Below are 17,939 nucleotides of genomic sequence, written 5' to 3' on the forward strand. Positions count from 1 at the left end.
TTAAACAGTGGCACCACGTTTGCCAACCTCCAGTCTTCCGGCACCTCACCTGTGACTATCGATGATACAAATATCTCAGCAAGAGGCCTAGCAATCACTTCTCTAGCTTCCCACAGAGTTCTCGGGTACACCTGATCAGGTCCTGGGGATTTATCCACCTTTAACCGTTTCAAGACATCCAGCACTTCCTCCTCTGTAATATGGACATTTTGCAAAATGTCACCATCTATTTCCCTACAGTCTATATCTTCCATATCCTTTTCCACAGTAAATACTGATGCAAAATATTCATTTAGTATCTCCCCCATTTTCTGTGGCTCCTCACAAAGGCCGCCTTTATTACTGTCTCACATAAAGTTTCTGTCCCGTGTAATATGATTTACAGCGATTGTCTGCTTGACTTGTTGTTGTACTTTGTTGTTTTCCTGACCTCACTTGTACCTCCTGATCTCTTTATTTAGGAAGTACCACCCCATGTATAAAGTACGACAATGAATGGTGTACACCACAACAATTTGAAGTGAATGGCGGCAGAGGCAGAAGCAAGAATTGGAAACTCAGTATTCGTTGCAAAGGCTATTCGCTGTCCAAGCTGTTGGAGGTACATTCCATGTTGCATTTCTCAACAGCAGAGTCCTACTCTGAAATAGTTCCATGGGATCTTTACCATCATATTGATAGTCTAATTTGAATAGTTTCATTCCTGCCATTCTCAAATGGTCATAACGTCCTCTAAAGACCTGCTAAAACACGCAGTAAAGCGGATGTGCATGTGCTATAACATTCTACAGTAAAAAGGAAGCTCAATCATAAGGAGCGATTATACAAAGAGAGAGGTCTGTGACATTCTTAGTGTCTCTTAGCCTTTACCCTTGTGCTTTCTTTAAACCTCTGTTTTTCTGAGGAGTAAGGAATTTTATATTGACCCTGTTCCTCAATCTGCGCACTCCCCCATGGGAAATATAAAGCAGCCAATAGAAGGAAACTAACAAAAAAAATGCTTCCAATAAATTATGACCAGTAGAATAGAATAGCCCTTATTGTCCTGTGAACTCGAATGAGTGCAGTGAAAAGTTTGTAAAGCCACCTCTCCACACCATCTTAGATACAGAATAGCCAGGTACAGATACTTTAAGTGTTGTCGCAGAGTAAAAAAAAAAGGTTAGCATGGGTAGAGTTTAATAAGTCCATAATGATGATAAAGAGTGACTATGAAGTAGTTAGGTTCTAGTCCTTTTCCAACATGAGTCTATGCCCACCGGGCTTCAGAACATAAGGTCACGCTGTCTTCACATGGGGGCTTCCATCCAGGACTCTCACTACTGCCACTCCAGCTCTGGCCTGTGCTCACTCTGCTCCCCGCTCCGGGACTCAGTCTGTGAATCAGCCCATGCTCGCTCTGCTGTCTCTCCAGGACATGGCCCAAGACTCAGACTGTGATTAAACAGTTCAGACTGAGCACCGATTCTGCAGTTCTGCTGCTAGATTGGCTGAGACTCAATGAAGAGCTTGGATTAAAACAAAGAAACTTCCTGCCCACAATTCTGAAACAAACAGAAACAAGACACTAAAAGAACTGAGCGTGGTTCTGCTTTATTCACAATCCACATATGCTTAAAAACTGGGATAGAGGGAGCAAATTTCAAAGTGTAAGCATTCCTTTCATATCTTACTCTAACTGGAAAGCACACATTCCTGTGGGAAGGCACGGTGCTCTGGGATTAGTCATGCCTCTTTGCAAGCAAAAGTATTAATTTATTTTATGTTATTAACCATCCATTCTGTTTAATGTCAAATCAATTTGATCTGTTGATGGATTTTAATGCTTTTAAAAAAGGGTTGTGAAATTGGACTCAGGAATCAGGATTAAAGACATTTTTGCAAACTATTTCAAAATGGACAAAAATGTAGGACACTTTGGCACATCTGACCTTCCCTCCCACAAACATTAACTGGTCTTATAGTTCCCTGAACATGTGTTTCTCTCCTTCTTACATATGTTAAAAACATTGACAGCCCACAAGCCCTGTGGGTTTGTTCCTTTTCTAATGAATTGTTACATTTGTTACAGAGCCCCTGTTGTTGCTTCATTCATTTTAATATATTCTGTGTTGGGTCAGTTCATGTGTTACCAATTTGATGTCTTAATTTTTAAAAACACTCTTCATCTAATGTTATGACTACATTGTTAATCATCCTGGTTAATATTGATGCAATGTAACTGTTCAATCTGTTGGTCATTACCTGTGAGATTTTCTTGAGCACCTTTTGATGGATCTGTTCTGAGTCTGATTTTATTTTGCAGTTTCTGTGTCTGAAATATTCAGTGATAATTAGATTTTGTAGTTTCTACCTTTGCTTTCCTTATTGTTTTCACTTTATCCTAACCTCTTTGTATTCCCTCTTGTCATCCTTCATTTTATTGCCTATGTAGTTAATGTGTGCCTTTTTCTTTACTTTCAATCTTACCCTCAGCTATTTAATCATCCATGGTGTTTCATTATTATTTAGCTTGCTCTTGATTTTTTTTTTATCAGAATGTTTCTCTTGAATTATACGTCCATTTCAACTATTTCTTCCTGCTGGTATCTTTTTGTCTACTTTTTCCCCCCAGTTTTGGTCCTATACCCAACCGTCATTATCAATAACCTTTCTAATGTCATAAGATCAGAAATGGGGATACTCACTGATGATCATATTATTCAAAAACGTTTGCAATTCTCAGACACTGAGGTAGCCCATTACCAAATGAAAGGTCTGGAATGTTTGTCTGGCACTTGTATGGATGGGATGTCACTTGCCACTTGTCAGCTGAATGTTCATCTCCAACAAGAGAGAATCTAACCATCACCCTTTTTAAAAAGTCAATGGCATTACCATCACTGAATCCCCACGATCAACATTAACGAGAAACTGAACAGGACTAGCCACCTAATTGCTGTGGCTGCAACAACACATCAGAGACTAGGAATTCTGTAGTGAGTAACTCACTTCCTGACTCCCCGAAGTCTGGTCATGAAGGCACATCGATTAACACCAACCCCACTCCCCGATGCCTGGATGATTCCAGCTCAATGATAATTAAGAAGCTTGACCCTATTCAGGACAAAGCAGCTGCTTAATTAGCACCACATAGGCAAACATTCACTCCCTACACCAAGTCAAATGTACCAGCTACAAGATACACTGCAGAAATTCAGCATGAGAACATAGAACATTACAGCACAGAAATAGGACCTTTGGCCCAACATGTCTGTGCCGACCATGATGTCGTTCTAAACTAATCCCATCTGCTTGTCCATGGTCTGAATCACTCTATACCCTGCTTGTTCATGTGTCTGTCTAAATGCATCGTAAGTGTGTTATCACCAAAGCTCCTTAGACAGCACCTTCCAATCTCAAGGCCAGTTCTCTTTGGAAAGACAAGGACAGCAGATGGATGGGAATACCAGATTTACCAGTGCATCTCCAAGCCACAGCATTTTAATGTGGTAATATGAGTGTTCCTGGGCTCAAAACCCTAAGAGGTTGAGTAGGTTAGGTTCATTTTCACTAGAAAAAAAGAGATTGAGGTTTACAAAATCAAGAAGGGTATAGACAGGGTGGATAGAGACAAGCTATTTCCCAGGGTGAAGGATTCAATAAGCAGAGGTCATGCTTTCAAGGTGAGAGGTGGAAAGTTTAAGGGGGATACATGGGGCAAGTACTTCACACAGAGGGTGGTGGGTGCTTGGAACGCGTTGCCACCAGAGGTGGTAGAGACAGGCACGGTAGATTCATTTAAGCTGCGTCTGGACAGATGCATGAGTAGGTGGGGAGCAGAGGAATACATAGGTTTAGACAGTACATTTGGATCAGCTCAGGCTTGAAGGGCCTGTTCTTGGGTGTAAATTTTCTTTGTTCTTTGGAACTGCCTTCCTACCAGCACTATGAGCGCACCGACACGACATGACAGCAATGGTTCAAGAAGGCAATTCACCACCACCTTTTCATGATCAGCTCGGGGTGAGCAATAAATCCTGGCCCCAGCCAGCAAAACTGACTTCCCATAACTGAATAAAAGCAAAAAGAGACCTTCATTCTGTATCTAGCAATACTGCAGCTGACCTGAGAGGGTTTGGCTGCAATAGTGTAGAAAGAGCTTTATTCTTTAGCTAACCTAAGCTGTAGCTGATCCAGGATTTCAAGTGTGTTAGGAATGAATGCAACATAATTGTTCATGTCAGTTTTATTATTGTTCCTTTTCAGTTGAGCAGCTAGAAATGTGTTGACCTGGTTCTTTTACTTGCAGAACAATTATTTGGTATGTCCAAATGGCAAGAGGAAGTTTAAAACAGTCCGCCCTACGGTAAGTGTCAGACCCTGAATTCAATATTTACTTTGGGAGCAGGGGAGGTTGTAGCTGCTCAGAATATAGTGGAGCTGAAAATGTGTTGCTGGAAAAGCGCAGCAGGTCAGGCAGCATCCAGGGAACAGGAGAATCGACGTTTCGGGCATAAGCCCTTCTTCAGGAATGAAGAAACGTCGATTCTCTTGTTCCCTGGATGCTGCCTGACTTGCTGCGCTTTTCCAGCAACACATTTTCAGCTCTGATCTCCAGCATCTGCAGACCTCACTTTCTCCCCAGAATATAGTGGAGCCAAGCAAACCGGTTCTGTGCTACAGAATTGTATTCAGAGGATTTTGAGGGTCTTAATGCATCAGCAAAGGTGTCCCAAACCTATTTCATGCATAGGTACCAGTCAATGTGAAATTGAAAATCTTTCATTGCTGTAAGTTTAAAAACAACAATTTTTAGATCAGTGTGGTGCTGGAAAAGCACAGCATGTCAGGCAGCATCCGAGGAGCAGGAAAATCGACGTTTCGGGCAAAAGCCTTTCATCAGGAATCTCTGGTTTCCAGCATCTGCAGTCCTCACTTTTGCCTGGTTAAAAATAACACACTACTCAACATGAGGGTGGTGTCAAAAGATTTGAGAGTGGCAAATCTTATATCCTCTTTCAAGAGAAGTATTTTAGTAATGACAGGCTCTTGGCTAAAGTTTCAGAAACATTAATTAGGGAAGTATGCACTCTGAGAAGGTTGAGTTCATAAGACCATAAGACATAGGAGCAGAATTGGGTCATTCAGTCTATTTTGTCATTCAATCATGGCCAATATGTTTCTTAACCCCATTCTCTTGCCTTCTCCCCGTAACCCTTCATCCCTTACTAGTGTGGGGTATTGTGTTATGAGATGTTGTGTGATAGGTTATCTTTATTAACTCATTCACCAGCTCACTATGTTTTATGGCATTTCCACACCTTATCAGCCCTTGCTACTAGCAGTGTTTACCTTTGAATGCATGTAGCTTACAGAACAATACCATCCCCAACGAGTCTCCATGAAACATTGTAGTATTAATCAGCCCTTACCAACCTGGACCTGAATAGATTAAGTACCTGTTAAATAACTTTTAACTGGGCCATTTTCCCTTCAAGAAACCTACTGACAAAGCACTTCCATGAAATTGCATGAATGAATTAATCTCATTCCGGCAAATATAAATAAATCTCACAACCCAGCTGCAGTAATCAGTTTAATATCCTTTATTCTTTCACTAAATATAGGTACAACTTTTAACTTATTTAGAGCATATAGTTCTAGCGTTTCTACTAACAGTTACTAACTTAAAAGACAAAAGGACTAACATCTCCTAATTATGCAAGCAGACCAGACAGATGTCCCATCAGAAGTAGCAGAGCACTTAGCACGTTTTAACCCATCTCCTGTCTCCCAGGAGAGAAACCCCTCAAACCTTTGTGTACTAGAGATAAAAGATGTAACACCATAATAATGGAATTAATATATGTAAGAACTGTGTATAAAGGGACTCTTTTATGAACTGTATTTCGGGATTCTATTGCTGCCTTGAATTTGTGCTGTGATTGCTGAATAAAAGAGGCTATTTTTGCCACTCATCGATTTTTGTTATTTGAAATGATCGCACAACTTGGCGTAGTTGGGCAGGATCCCTGGGGATACCATCTAAACTGACCAGTCATCTATCATTCTTCAAGGGTAAGAAGCTTCCTGTGTATAGACCTCAGATCGGCTGACATAATCTCTGGCAGGGAATTAACCATGGCATGAAATTGCCCACAACCCGTGAATTAGGGTGATCATGACTGACTCCGGGAAACTGCCTACAAGGTCTCAAGGTGAGCTAGCCCCTCCTAACATAACTGAGGAAGAAATGCTGCTGCAGTTGCAGAACAGCTTGGGGTACAGTTCACGTTAGGGAAGGCCCTAACCAAAATCGGGCTGAAGTATAATATGCCCCAAGGACAGTGGACCCTCGATGACGAGATGGGTCTGGGGAAAAACCACCCGACAGAAAAATAAAGACTGAATTAAATGGTTATTTGTATTAATGGGACAAATTCACCAGAGAAATGACGTCATGACCCAATAAACTCACAACCATGAAGTAAACCAACTTAGAGCGATTAAAAACAGTGCCTAAGCAGCTGCAGAAAGAAAGAGCCAAACAGGAAACCGCTCACCTAAAAAATTAGGAGCTTGAAAAAGAGAACAACAAACTGAAGAATGAGATAACAGTCCTGTCAGTTTCTTCCCCAGTTCCCAAGCCCACACAGAATTTGTATCCGACCACCCGAGACATCCAGGAAGGGATTCAGAAAAACAAAGCTATTGCTCTTGGGAAACAGAGGGACTCTAGCAGTGAAAGTGATGGGGACTGTATATCCCCGGGACCATTTTAATGATCTCTAAAAACCAGGAAAGCAAAGATTGAAAAATATGGTCAGGCAGAGATCAGAGAACAGCAGTGAGGTGGATGTTCTGGTACTATGGACTGAAATGGACATCTGCAACCCCTGAGAATATAGACAAGTGGTTTAAAGAAATACCTAACTCAAAGAAGAGGCCAATGAAGACATGGGAAAGCCTAAACTGGTTAAGAGGGATATATATGCTCCATCCATGCAAATTCTGAACATTATTGTAACTAAAAGAGAAGGTCACTGTCTCCATGAGGCAGTCAGAGTTGCGCTTGGAGAGTTCGAGCAGGGGCTGCAAGCTGGCCGGACAGCAGTAAAATATTGGTTACAGGGGTATAGTCCGCATCACACCAATTGGACATAAGTCACAGCTTGCTGTCAAAAACCCACAGGAGAAGTCCCAGAATATGAGCAAATGTTTAGGACAACCTGGAAAGAATATGCAGGCATGCCAAATGTGCAGGCTGTCGGGGATTTTGAAGGTTGTGATTATGGCCCGCTGAAATCTGCTTTTGTGGCCGGACTTAAAACCTGAGCTCACTAAAATGTTAAAGCTGACCAAAGCGGACTGGGACCAGAGGGGGACTAATTACTATGACTTGATGGACTGAGCCCTCCAGCTCAACCGAGATATGGGTGCTGAATTGCGAGTCCTTTAGACAGGATGAATGAAACAGACCCCCAGTAACCCTGCCAAGACAAATACCCAGGGAAGTGTCACTTCTGTGGGAAGGAAGGCCACTGGGCCAGCGGATGCTGGCAAAAAGGAAAAGGAGAGGTCGCTGAACAAGCAATGAGGAAGAGGAGACCCTGGAAGCTGGGACTAAGACCAATCTCCCAGAACTGTTTAAAAAACTAACCATCCAACAGCAGCATGAGCTGCTGAAGTTGACCAAAACCTGGAAGAGCCCTCTCTGTGCCCCTCTACACTCCTCCTGGCTTTATGTCAGCAGAGGGGAGACGGACTGTATGTGGGCGACCTGGACATTGAGTGCCTTTTGGATACAGGAGCAGAATTGACGTGCCTACCCCAGAGATATGAGACCATCTACTAGACAGGACAATGAGGACACCTTATGGAGCAGGTGCTGACAGGATTGAAATCAATCAGACCAATCCCATACACCTTAAATTTGACCCCCAAGAGCTAGTAACCTTTTATATAGGCAGTCGCCAGTGTGGTGCTGGAAAAGCACAGGTCAGGCAGCATCCGAAAGCAGGAGAATCAAAGTTTCGGGCATGTGCCCTTCAGGAATCATGGGTAGGACCTGTAGCCCAGCTGCTCCTCAGAATGGGTATCCTCACCCAGCTGAATTCCTCTTTACATTTCAATAATGGGCAGGTAAGATGGACCATCAGAACCCTACCAAGTGAAGGACTAAGTGACCACTCCATCTGGGCTAAAAACAAGGATGACAGCAGGTTTCTGAAAATGGAACTTCCACTTTTACAGGAACGCTCCACCTTGTACCAAACAGTATCCCATCGGCTGGACGACTATTGCAGGGATCCTCTCGAAAATACAGAAGTTAGAGGAAAAAGGGATCCTGGTAAAAACCCACAGCATCTCTGATAACCTGGTGTGGTCTGTGCGAAAGGCAAGTGGGGAATGGAGATTAACTATAGATTACAGGAAAGCTAACCAACATGTTGATCACATGGCCCCACCAGTAGCCAACTCCTCGACTATAATCAATACCCTAACACCAGACCACAAGTGGTTTTCAGTCATAGATATATCTAACGGCCTCTGGTCAGTACTCCTAGCACCTGAAGTATAGTTGTGGTTTGCCTTTACTGTACATCAACAACAGTACACATGGACCTGACTATCACAGGGCTTCCACAACAGTCTGACTGTATACCACATGACCTTACAAATTCACCTCTGCAAAATGCCGCCAACCCAGTCAGTTATCGTTCAGTATATGGATGCTATACTGATACCTTCAGAAAAAGAAAAACAAATTGAAAAAGACCTTCTAAACCACCTGCAACAAAAAGGTCATAAGGCCAGTATTGAGAAGGTTCAGATTGCCCAGTAAGAGGTCAACTATCTCTGATGGAAAGTCTCCCATGGGAAAAGGGAAATCACCCAAAGCTGGCCTGCAGCCATACAGGCAGCCAAACAGCCCTCGACAATCCGAGAACTGTGGGCTTTCCTGGGTCTGTGTAATTTTAAACGATGCTGCGTTGATTCATACACCAAATAGCCCAGCCTTTGACAGACATCTTGAAAGGGAAACTGGACTCAAAAGAACAGATTGTACTGACAAGGGAACAGGATGAAGCCTTCCTAAAAGATGCACCTTGTTCTGCGCCAGCATTAGGAATCTCCAATATCGGAAAACTCTTTACCTTGCTTGTACATGAGAGGGAGGGCTATCTGAGAGTGGTGCTGGCCCAGGAATGTGGGGACAGCCTGAAACCCGTTGGACATAACTCTGGGAAATTGGACAGTGTAGCCCTCAGATGGGGGAGCTGTTTGAGAGCAGTATAAGCTATGTGCATGGCAATGGAAGTTACTGCAAGTCTGGTGTTGGATCAGAAATTGCTAGATAAATGCCCGCATGCTGTACACTCTTTGCTCTCCGTGAACAGAGTATCCCAGGTAAACTGTCCGAGAAGCCCCTAATCTACATATAGTTTGTGCAAGCCCAATCAACCCAGCCTCACTATTACCAGTGCCTGCAGAAGGAGGTGGAGATGACCATAATTGTGCTGGGATCCTGCAGGAATCAGAGGAAAGCAACCATATGGTAAATGAGACCTTGCCAAACCCAAACCTCATCATTTATAAAAACGGATCATCTTTCATGGAGAAGTGCATAAGGAAAGCCAGATGTGCTGTCACCACAATCCACATCGTCATGGCATCAGGAAGCCTATCCCCAGAGAATCGGCACAGCAAGCAGAATTCCAGACTCTGACTGAAGCCTGCAGAATGGCAGAGGATCAGTCTGCCAACATTTATACGGAATTGAGAGTGTGGTACTGGAAAAGCACAGCAGGTCAGGCAGCACCTGAGGAGCAGGAAGATCGATGTTTCGGGCATAAGCCCTTCATTGAGAATGTGTTTTCGCCTAATGAAGGGCACACGCGTGAAATGTTGATTCTCCTACTCGACTCTGATCTCCAGCATCTGCAGTCCTCACTTTCGCCAACATTTATATGGACTCCAGCTATGCTTTTGGGGTTGCCCACGACTTTGGTCAACAATGGAGACAGTCCGGATTCCTAATGGCTGCAGGAACCTCCATCAGAAATGGAAAAGAAGTCTAGGACTTGCTGGAACTGGAAGCTCTCCAGCTGCCCGGGGGAAAGGATGAATCCAATCCTGAAACAGCAACTTGCTGAACACCACCATGAGGGAATACCCTGGCCCCAGGTTCTACTGATAGCTCTGTGTAGCATCAGGGCTACCTCCAAAAGAATGACCAGTCTGAGTCCGTTTGAAATAGTGACAGGCATGCCAATGTCCCTCCTCGGGACAATAGTCCCGGGGCAGTCATCTTATGAATGATGCTCTATTATCCTATTGTCAAGATTAGATTACTTACAGTGTGGAAACAGGCCCTTCAGCCCAACAAGTCCACACCGACCCGCCGAAGCGCAATCCACCCATACCCATTCCCCTACATTTACCCCTGCATCTAACACTAAGGGCAATTTAGCGTGGCCAATTCACCTGACCTGCACATTTTTGGACTGTGGGAGAAAACCGGAGCACCCGGAGGAAACCCACGCAGACACGGGGAGAACGTGCAAACTCCACACAGTCAGTCGCCTGAGGCGGGAATTGAACCCAGGTCTCTGGCGCTGTGAGGCAGAAGTGCTAACCACTGTGCCACCGTGCCGCCCACTGACCGATGCTGTAAGTTCTGCTTCATCACAGATATTGGCTGCCGAGAAAGATGGGCTGGAGGGAGGTCACGATACTGTACCAGCCGAGTGGGTTTTTTGTGAAAAAGACCCACAAGGAACCCTGAGGCGCAAGGTGGGAAGGACCATACCAGTGCTGTCAAGGTCAGGGGAAAGGAGACCTGCATTCATGCCTCCCACATCAATAGGCATGTCACAATGCAGTGGGACCAGAGACTGACTGACCACCATGATGTTTGCTACTGTTATTTCAATTGTGCTTTTTGTAAAGTGTAGTTGCCAAACTGTTAAAATTCTGTAAGCTCGAATAAGTATTGTGGTTCTCTTCAAAAGGTCTCAGTGGAATCAAAAGGGAGGACTGTGGGACATATTGTGTTATGAAATGTTGTGTTATAGGTTATCTTTATTAACTCACTCAGCAGCTCGCTATATTTTACTGCATTTCCACACCTTATCAGCCCTTGCTATAGCAGCGTTTACCTCTGAATAAGTGTAGCTTACAGAACAACACCATCCCCAACAAGTCTCCACAAAACATTATAATATTAATCAGTCCTTTCCAACCATCTCCTGGACCTGAATAGATTAAGTATCTATTAAATACTTTTTAACTGGACCATTATCCCTTTAAGAAACTAAGTGACAAAACAGCACTTCTATGAAATTGTATGAATGAATGAAACCCAGCTGCAGTAATCAGTTTAATATCCTTTATTCTTTTATTAAGTATAGGTACATCTTCTAACTTATTAGGAGAATATAGGCCTAGCATTTCTATTAACAGTTACTAACTTAAAAGACAAAAGGGCTAAAATCTCCCAATTATGCAAGCAGAGGTTGTTTGTACTTGAATTTTGATAAGGCACTTTGACAACATTTAAAAGGTATCTGGATGCATATATGAACAGGAAGAGTTTAGAGGGTTTATGGGCGAAGTGTTGGCAAATGGGACTGGATTAGGTTAGGATATCTGGTCGGCATGGACAAGTTGGACCGAAGGGTCTGTTTCCGTGCTGTACATCTCTGACCCTCTGACTCTGACCGGACAGACGTCCTGTCAGAAGTAGCGGACAACACTTCGCATATGTTTTCATCCATCTCCTGTCCCCTAGGACAGAAGCCCCTCAAACCTTTCTGTACTAGGGATAAAAGATGTAACACTAGAGTAACAGCATTTTAATATATGTAAGAATTGTGTATAAAGGGGCTTTTGCAAGAACTGTATTTCGGGATACTATTGCTGCCTCAAACTTGTGCTGTGATTGCTGAATAAAAGAGGCAATTTTCACCACTCACCAATTCCAGTCATTATTTAACATGATCCCACACAAAAGAAAACTATCATTAAACTAGCATTAAATACACTCAATGACTTGGCCTCCACAGCCCTCTGCTGCAGTGAGTTCCACATAGCCACTACCCTCTGCCTGAAGAGGGTGCCCTCCTGAAAGGGCATTAGTGAGTCAGATGGCAATCAATTGGCAATCATCATTAGACTCTTAATTCCAGATTTTCATTGAATTTAAATTCCATCTTCTGTCGAGGTGGGATTTGAACTTGGTTCCCTGGGATATTACCTGGGTCTCCAGGTTACCAGTCCAGCAATGATATCGCTGGGCCACAATTGCCCATCTCACTTCAAAAGGGTCGTCCCTTCACTCTGAGGCTGTTCCTTCAGAACCTAGTCTCTCCTACTTGTGAAAAACTCTATCCCATGCCTCTCAGTATTCTGTAAGTGTCTGTGAGAAATCCAATTTTATAAAAAAAACCTGCAGCAAATTCTTTAGGGTTAAGACCACAATATGGTGTATTCATGCATTTAAATCTGTGGAGTGATTGCCACGACTTTTACACACACAACAATATAAAGGAAAAATGGAGAGGAAATAGATAACAGTGAAAAATTAATTTCTACACTTCTGCACGTCCAAAATATTAGTATTCTTGATGGTTTCTTTTCATCAGAGTTTGCATTCAGCTGAGTACAAATCTAATGAAGGATGGTGTTAATGTATGGACTGTGTCCTTTTTTTTTGTTGAAACTAAGGTTTCTTTTTGAAACTGGCTTTTGAAGGAGATTTAGACCACAGACCATCTTAGCTAAACCTGGAGTATGACTGTGGTATCACCAGTTAGATTCTTATCAGATTGATGTTAACAATAACTAGACTTTACTGGATGAAGAAGTTTAAATAGAATGTACAATTATAGCTTTACCTCACAGACCAAGAGTGTCAGTCATGTGATGAGTTTCTTGGGTGAATCTGTTTCAACTTAATGTGGTCAAATATATGTAACAATTGATTTCTGTCTCTCTGACCAGGATCATTGTTCATTTGGTGGCAAAGGTTATAAGAGATAGGACTTACAAGTATCTAGAAAGTTGGTTAGGGATAGTCAACACGGTTTTGTGAAGGGTAGGTTGTGACTCACCAACTGTGTTGAGTTCTTTGAGTGGTGACCAAACAGGTGGATGAGCGTAAAGTGGTTGGTGTGCTGTACATGGATTTCAGTAAGATGTTTGATAAAGTTCCCCACGGTAGGCTATTGCACAAAATACAGAGGTATGGGATTGAAGGTGATTTAGCAGTTTGGATCAGAAGTTCACTAGCTGAAAGAAGACAGAAGGTAGCGGTTGATGGGAAATATTCATCCTGGAGTTCAGTTACTAGTCGTGTATCGCAATGATCTGTTTTGGAGCCACTGCTCTTTGTCATTTTTATAAATGACCTAGATGAGTGCACAGAAAGATGGATTAGTTAATTTGCAGATGACACTCAGGTTGGTAGAGTTGTGAATGCAGAAGAGCCTTGATTATCTGAATGAGATGGGCGGGCACTATTTCGTTTGGATAATTGATTATTCAGTTAATTGATTCACTGTCTCTCCTCTGGGGCTCGGCGTTATCTGTAGTTTCCTTTTTCCTTGCTCTGTCTGCTTTGCTCCCTCTCTGTGTCTCAGGGTTTGTTTCTGAGCAGAAACGCACTTGTGTGTAAGGGACCTGCAGCATTGCTGAAGCCCACCTCCCCCGCCCCCAATCAGTTCAATGGGATTGACGCAGCAAGCACTTGCTAAGTCCGCTCCCCATTCAGGAGACAATGCAGCCGCATACCGTGCGCAAGTTTTGGAGAAGATTCAGAGGAAGTTTACTTGGATGTTGCTGGTATGGAGGGAAAGCTGAGAGACTTGAGGCTGTTTTCATTAGAGAGAAGAAGGTTGAGAGGTGACTTAATTGAAACATATAAGATAATCAGAGGGTTAGATAGGGTGGACAGTGAGACCTTTTTTCCTCAGATAGTGATGATTAGCACGAGGGGACATAGCTTTAAATTGAGGTGTGATAGATATAGATGTCAGAGGTACTTTACTCAGTAGTAGGGGCATGGAATGCACTTCAAGGAGAAAGTGAGGATTGCAGATGCTGGAGATCAGAGCTGAAAATGTGTTGCTGGAAAAGCGCAGCAGGTCATGCTGCGTTTTTCCAGCAACACATTTTCAGCATGGAATGCACTGCCTGGAACAGGAAAAGACTTGTGAACTTTAAGGGCATTTAAATGCTCATTGGATTGACATATGGATGAAAATGAAGTAGTGTAGGATACATGGGCTTCAAATTGGTTCCACAGGTCCAACAATGAGGGCCGAAGGGCCTGTACTGCGCTGTATGTTCTATGTTATACTTGTTTGAGAACAGTGGTGAACCATTAATGCCACTTGAAGCGTAATGAATTTCAGTAGCTCCCTTTTGCTCTGAATTGAATAGGGATATCAGACCTTCTCGTCTTTTTGTACTTCTGTTCTGCAGGGATCTGCATAATAAAAGGATGTACTATTCCAGGAGAATTATGTCTGAGCTGTGTCCCAGTAACTGATGATTAGGGTCCTTCCGGAAATTGTGGTCAATTTGCAACATTAGCAGCAGCCATGTTTTAACCAGCAAAGTTCATTAAAAATTAACAGAAAAGCTTTTAAAACAATTTATGATCTCTATTCATGTCTCGTGGACATGAAATTTGAAAAGATACTCTCAGAGGTCTGACTGGATAGAGTAGTTGATGTCTATGTCCTATAATCACACTTAGTACACAAACGATAATTGAATCTAGAATGATGTCTATGTACAGGTTATGGTTGAAGGGATGGCAATGACCACTTTATAGGTTATGGTGAGGGTGGGCACTAATGCTGGTGTACAGGTTATGATTGAATGTGGTGAAACTGGCTTGAAAGTTATGCCAGAGTCTCCACCGATGTTGGTGTTGTAACAGTTTCCCATATTTTTGATTGCAGAAGCACAACATTGAATCTAACAGTGACACCAGCACTGATTCTACATCCTCTGAAAGTGAATCCAGATCCGAAGTAGGGGTAAGGAATGTTTTAAAATGGATGCATTTCTTTGAGGTGTCTTTCCTTCCACCTACAGAGCAACCACGATTATCCAAATGATGATTTTCCGAATTTCAGATTATCTGAACAAGATCTCAAGGTCCCGATGCTTGGCTAAACACCCCGCCCCATGTCGTTTGGATAATTGAGGTTGCCCTATATTCATTCCGTGTAAAAGATATTTCTCATTAGGTCATTTTACTGCTTCCTTTCCAAGCATCTAATATCAATCCCATTCCAAAATGTTTATTTTTAATTGTCCAATCCATACAAAATGCCATCCATCTCTAACCTCTCTCCACAGATCCGAAATGTGTTGTCACCTCCCAAATCCCTCTATGGATCTCTCCACTCTCCATCCTTGACACAGCACTGGAACAGTCCAAATCAAAGACACAAATCACGTCCTCAATGACTGTAACCATGCTGCATATTGATGTGGGAAACATTTCACGAGTAATGAACGGTGAATGGAAGGTTTTCCAGGAGTGCTTTGGGACAATCAAACCTGAATATGTCACTAGCATCAATGGCTGACCCCTCCCCCCTACCCCGCACTCCATTGTAAAGATAAGTGGAGTCCCTGAGTTCATTATGGCAATGTAACTACAAGATGCAGAGTGACACCATGGCCTCGTGATAGTATCCTATTAATCTGTTAGGACTATTAATCCCACCCAGGTAATGTCCTGGACCTAGAGTTTGATTCCAATAAAAATCTGAAACTAAGAGTTTAATGATGACCATGAATACATGTCAACTGTTGGAAGAACCCATCTTGTTCACTAATATCCTTTCGGGAAGGAAACTGCCATCCTGACCTGGTCTGGCCTACACATAGCTCCAGACCCACAGCAATGTGGCTGACTCTTAACCGCCCTCTGGGCAATTAGGGATGGGCAATGAGTGCTGACCTAGCCAAGAGATGCCCTCATCCCATTAGTGAATTAAACAAAAAGATACCTCAAGAAACAAATTTGTGAGAATTGGGTTGGGACCTGCTCTGAACGTGGAACAGACAGGTCACGAATATGAATCATTTTGAGCCTGGATGTTGGTGAAGTCCATGTAATAGTGACCTGGCACTGCTTTTTAAGAAGACATGCAATGTAAAATGGGATGTGTTGCTGTTTCAGAGCTACATTGGGTTGGTGAGGAAATCTACCATCCACCATGAAGTTGAGTTATCAGGTGAGCACAAAAAAAAATTGGAAGTCGATCATTAAATTTTGTTTAATAAGAAATAAGTGAATGAAATAAGAAGGCTGTTTTCAGGTCCAGTATTAAAAAGACAATAGTAAGTGGGTAATGAACACTATAAATGTAAGAAATAGAACCATGAGCAAGCATCATGAGCCATTGAGCCAGGTATCATATTCAAGTACATCATGGTTAATCTCCTTTTGGCCTCCACTCCATAGTCCTGACTGTTCCCAATAACCCTTGATTCCCCATCACTCTAAAAATGTCTGTCACAGGCTTGTATATATTCAATTACTCGACTCTCAGAGCTGTCTGGCGTAGGAATTTCCCAAGTTTTCGAACCATTTGAGTGAAGAAAGTTTTCCTGGTCACCATATTAAATGGGAGATCATTTATTCTGAAATAGTGTCCTTTCGGTCTTTGAGGAGAAGCATCCTGTTGGCAGCCATCCTGTCAGCCACCTTAGATTCCAATATGTCTCAATAAGGTCCTCCCTCTTCAAAACTCCAATGAGTAGAGGTCCAACCCTCTCAACATAAGACAATCCTTTCACCACCTGGAAACAGCCTCATGAACATTTTCAGAACTATTGGGATCAAAACTACTTTGTTCCAACAAAGAGTGCACAGAGTCATAAATAAATCTTCAAAAGATGGAGGTATATATAGGACTTGAAACATTAACTCTGCCCTCAGAAGCCGCCAGACCTGGTGAGTTTCTCCAGCATTCTTCATGTCAGTGACAGATTTCCAGCATGTGCAGTGTTTTATGTTTATTTGAGTGAAATTTTCAGTTGTCTTTAGGTATACGAAGGGGGGGGGAAATGTGCACTTGGCTATTATTTATGTTTCAAATAACATCACAAAAATGACCGTGATGATTTTTTCTATGACAATAGAGACTTCTCTTCAAAAACACTTTGTTGGCTGTCATGCCCTTTAAAACGCCTGTTGATGCTAAAGTCTGAATGTTACTGGAAATCCTTTGAATGCTCTTCAAGAGATCATTATTCATCCCACAAGTTGCAACTGTTTCCATTCCTGCAGACAATTATTTCTGAAAAAAATGCCCCAGTCCATAAGATGGCACTTCTCAATGAGGATTTAACAATTTAAGGGAAAGATAACCTAGATCACATGGCTCGAGAATTTGGATTTGTACACAGGCATTGAGCTGATGCTGTCCTGAGACAAAGTGGGAAATAATCAGATATTACACTGCACTCCACTCAATCTGCGGAATGCACACACATCCACATTGCACTAATGCAGCACACGTTGCCTCCCTCCAAAACATGCAACATTGTCTTTTAACACAACAAGCCTCCCTGTTCTGTATAACCATTTTGTTGTAATGTGCAGAGCCTAAGAACACCGAACAGGATGATTTCTCCTCAAACAAGCTCCCAGTTACATGTGGTTCCTTGAAAGCATTCCTGTACAAAAACAGGTTTACAACAGGTATGGATTCAATAGATTTTGCTGTGTGCATGTAAGATTGTGTGCAATCATTATCAATTATGAGTGTACTTCTGTATTTGAGTGTATACATTAATAAAAATGATTGCACATTGATGCTACTTGCTGGCTCGAGAAGAAAAATTCCCTCATGAAGATCTGAAGAACGCCAGCTCATTATTTGCAACTCTGGCCGTCCAGCCTGGAACCAAAATCTCAGAGCACG

The 17,939-nt window shown here is 42.6% G+C and overlaps 1 protein-coding gene across 3 annotated transcripts in view; it reads left to right on the top strand.

Annotated features, from left to right (window-relative positions):
• The window catches only part of LOC122555770 (nuclear body protein SP140-like protein), a 53,970-nt gene that overhangs the window by 23,962 nt on the left and 12,069 nt on the right, over positions 1 to 17,939 (top strand). For all 3 annotated transcript variants that reach the window (XM_043701887.1, XM_043701886.1, XM_043701888.1), the window contains 5 exons: positions 462 to 601; positions 4,292 to 4,348; positions 14,955 to 15,032; positions 16,190 to 16,244; positions 17,618 to 17,716. In XM_043701887.1, the coding sequence (XP_043557822.1) occupies positions 462 to 601; positions 4,292 to 4,348; positions 14,955 to 15,032; positions 16,190 to 16,244; positions 17,618 to 17,716 (429 nt within the window). The remainder of the gene's footprint in view (positions 1 to 461; positions 602 to 4,291; positions 4,349 to 14,954; positions 15,033 to 16,189; positions 16,245 to 17,617; positions 17,717 to 17,939) is intronic.

The sequence above is a fragment of the Chiloscyllium plagiosum genome, chromosome 13 (genome assembly GCF_004010195.1).
Source record: "Chiloscyllium plagiosum isolate BGI_BamShark_2017 chromosome 13, ASM401019v2, whole genome shotgun sequence".
NCBI classification, from domain to species: Eukaryota; Metazoa; Chordata; class Chondrichthyes; order Orectolobiformes; family Hemiscylliidae; genus Chiloscyllium; species Chiloscyllium plagiosum.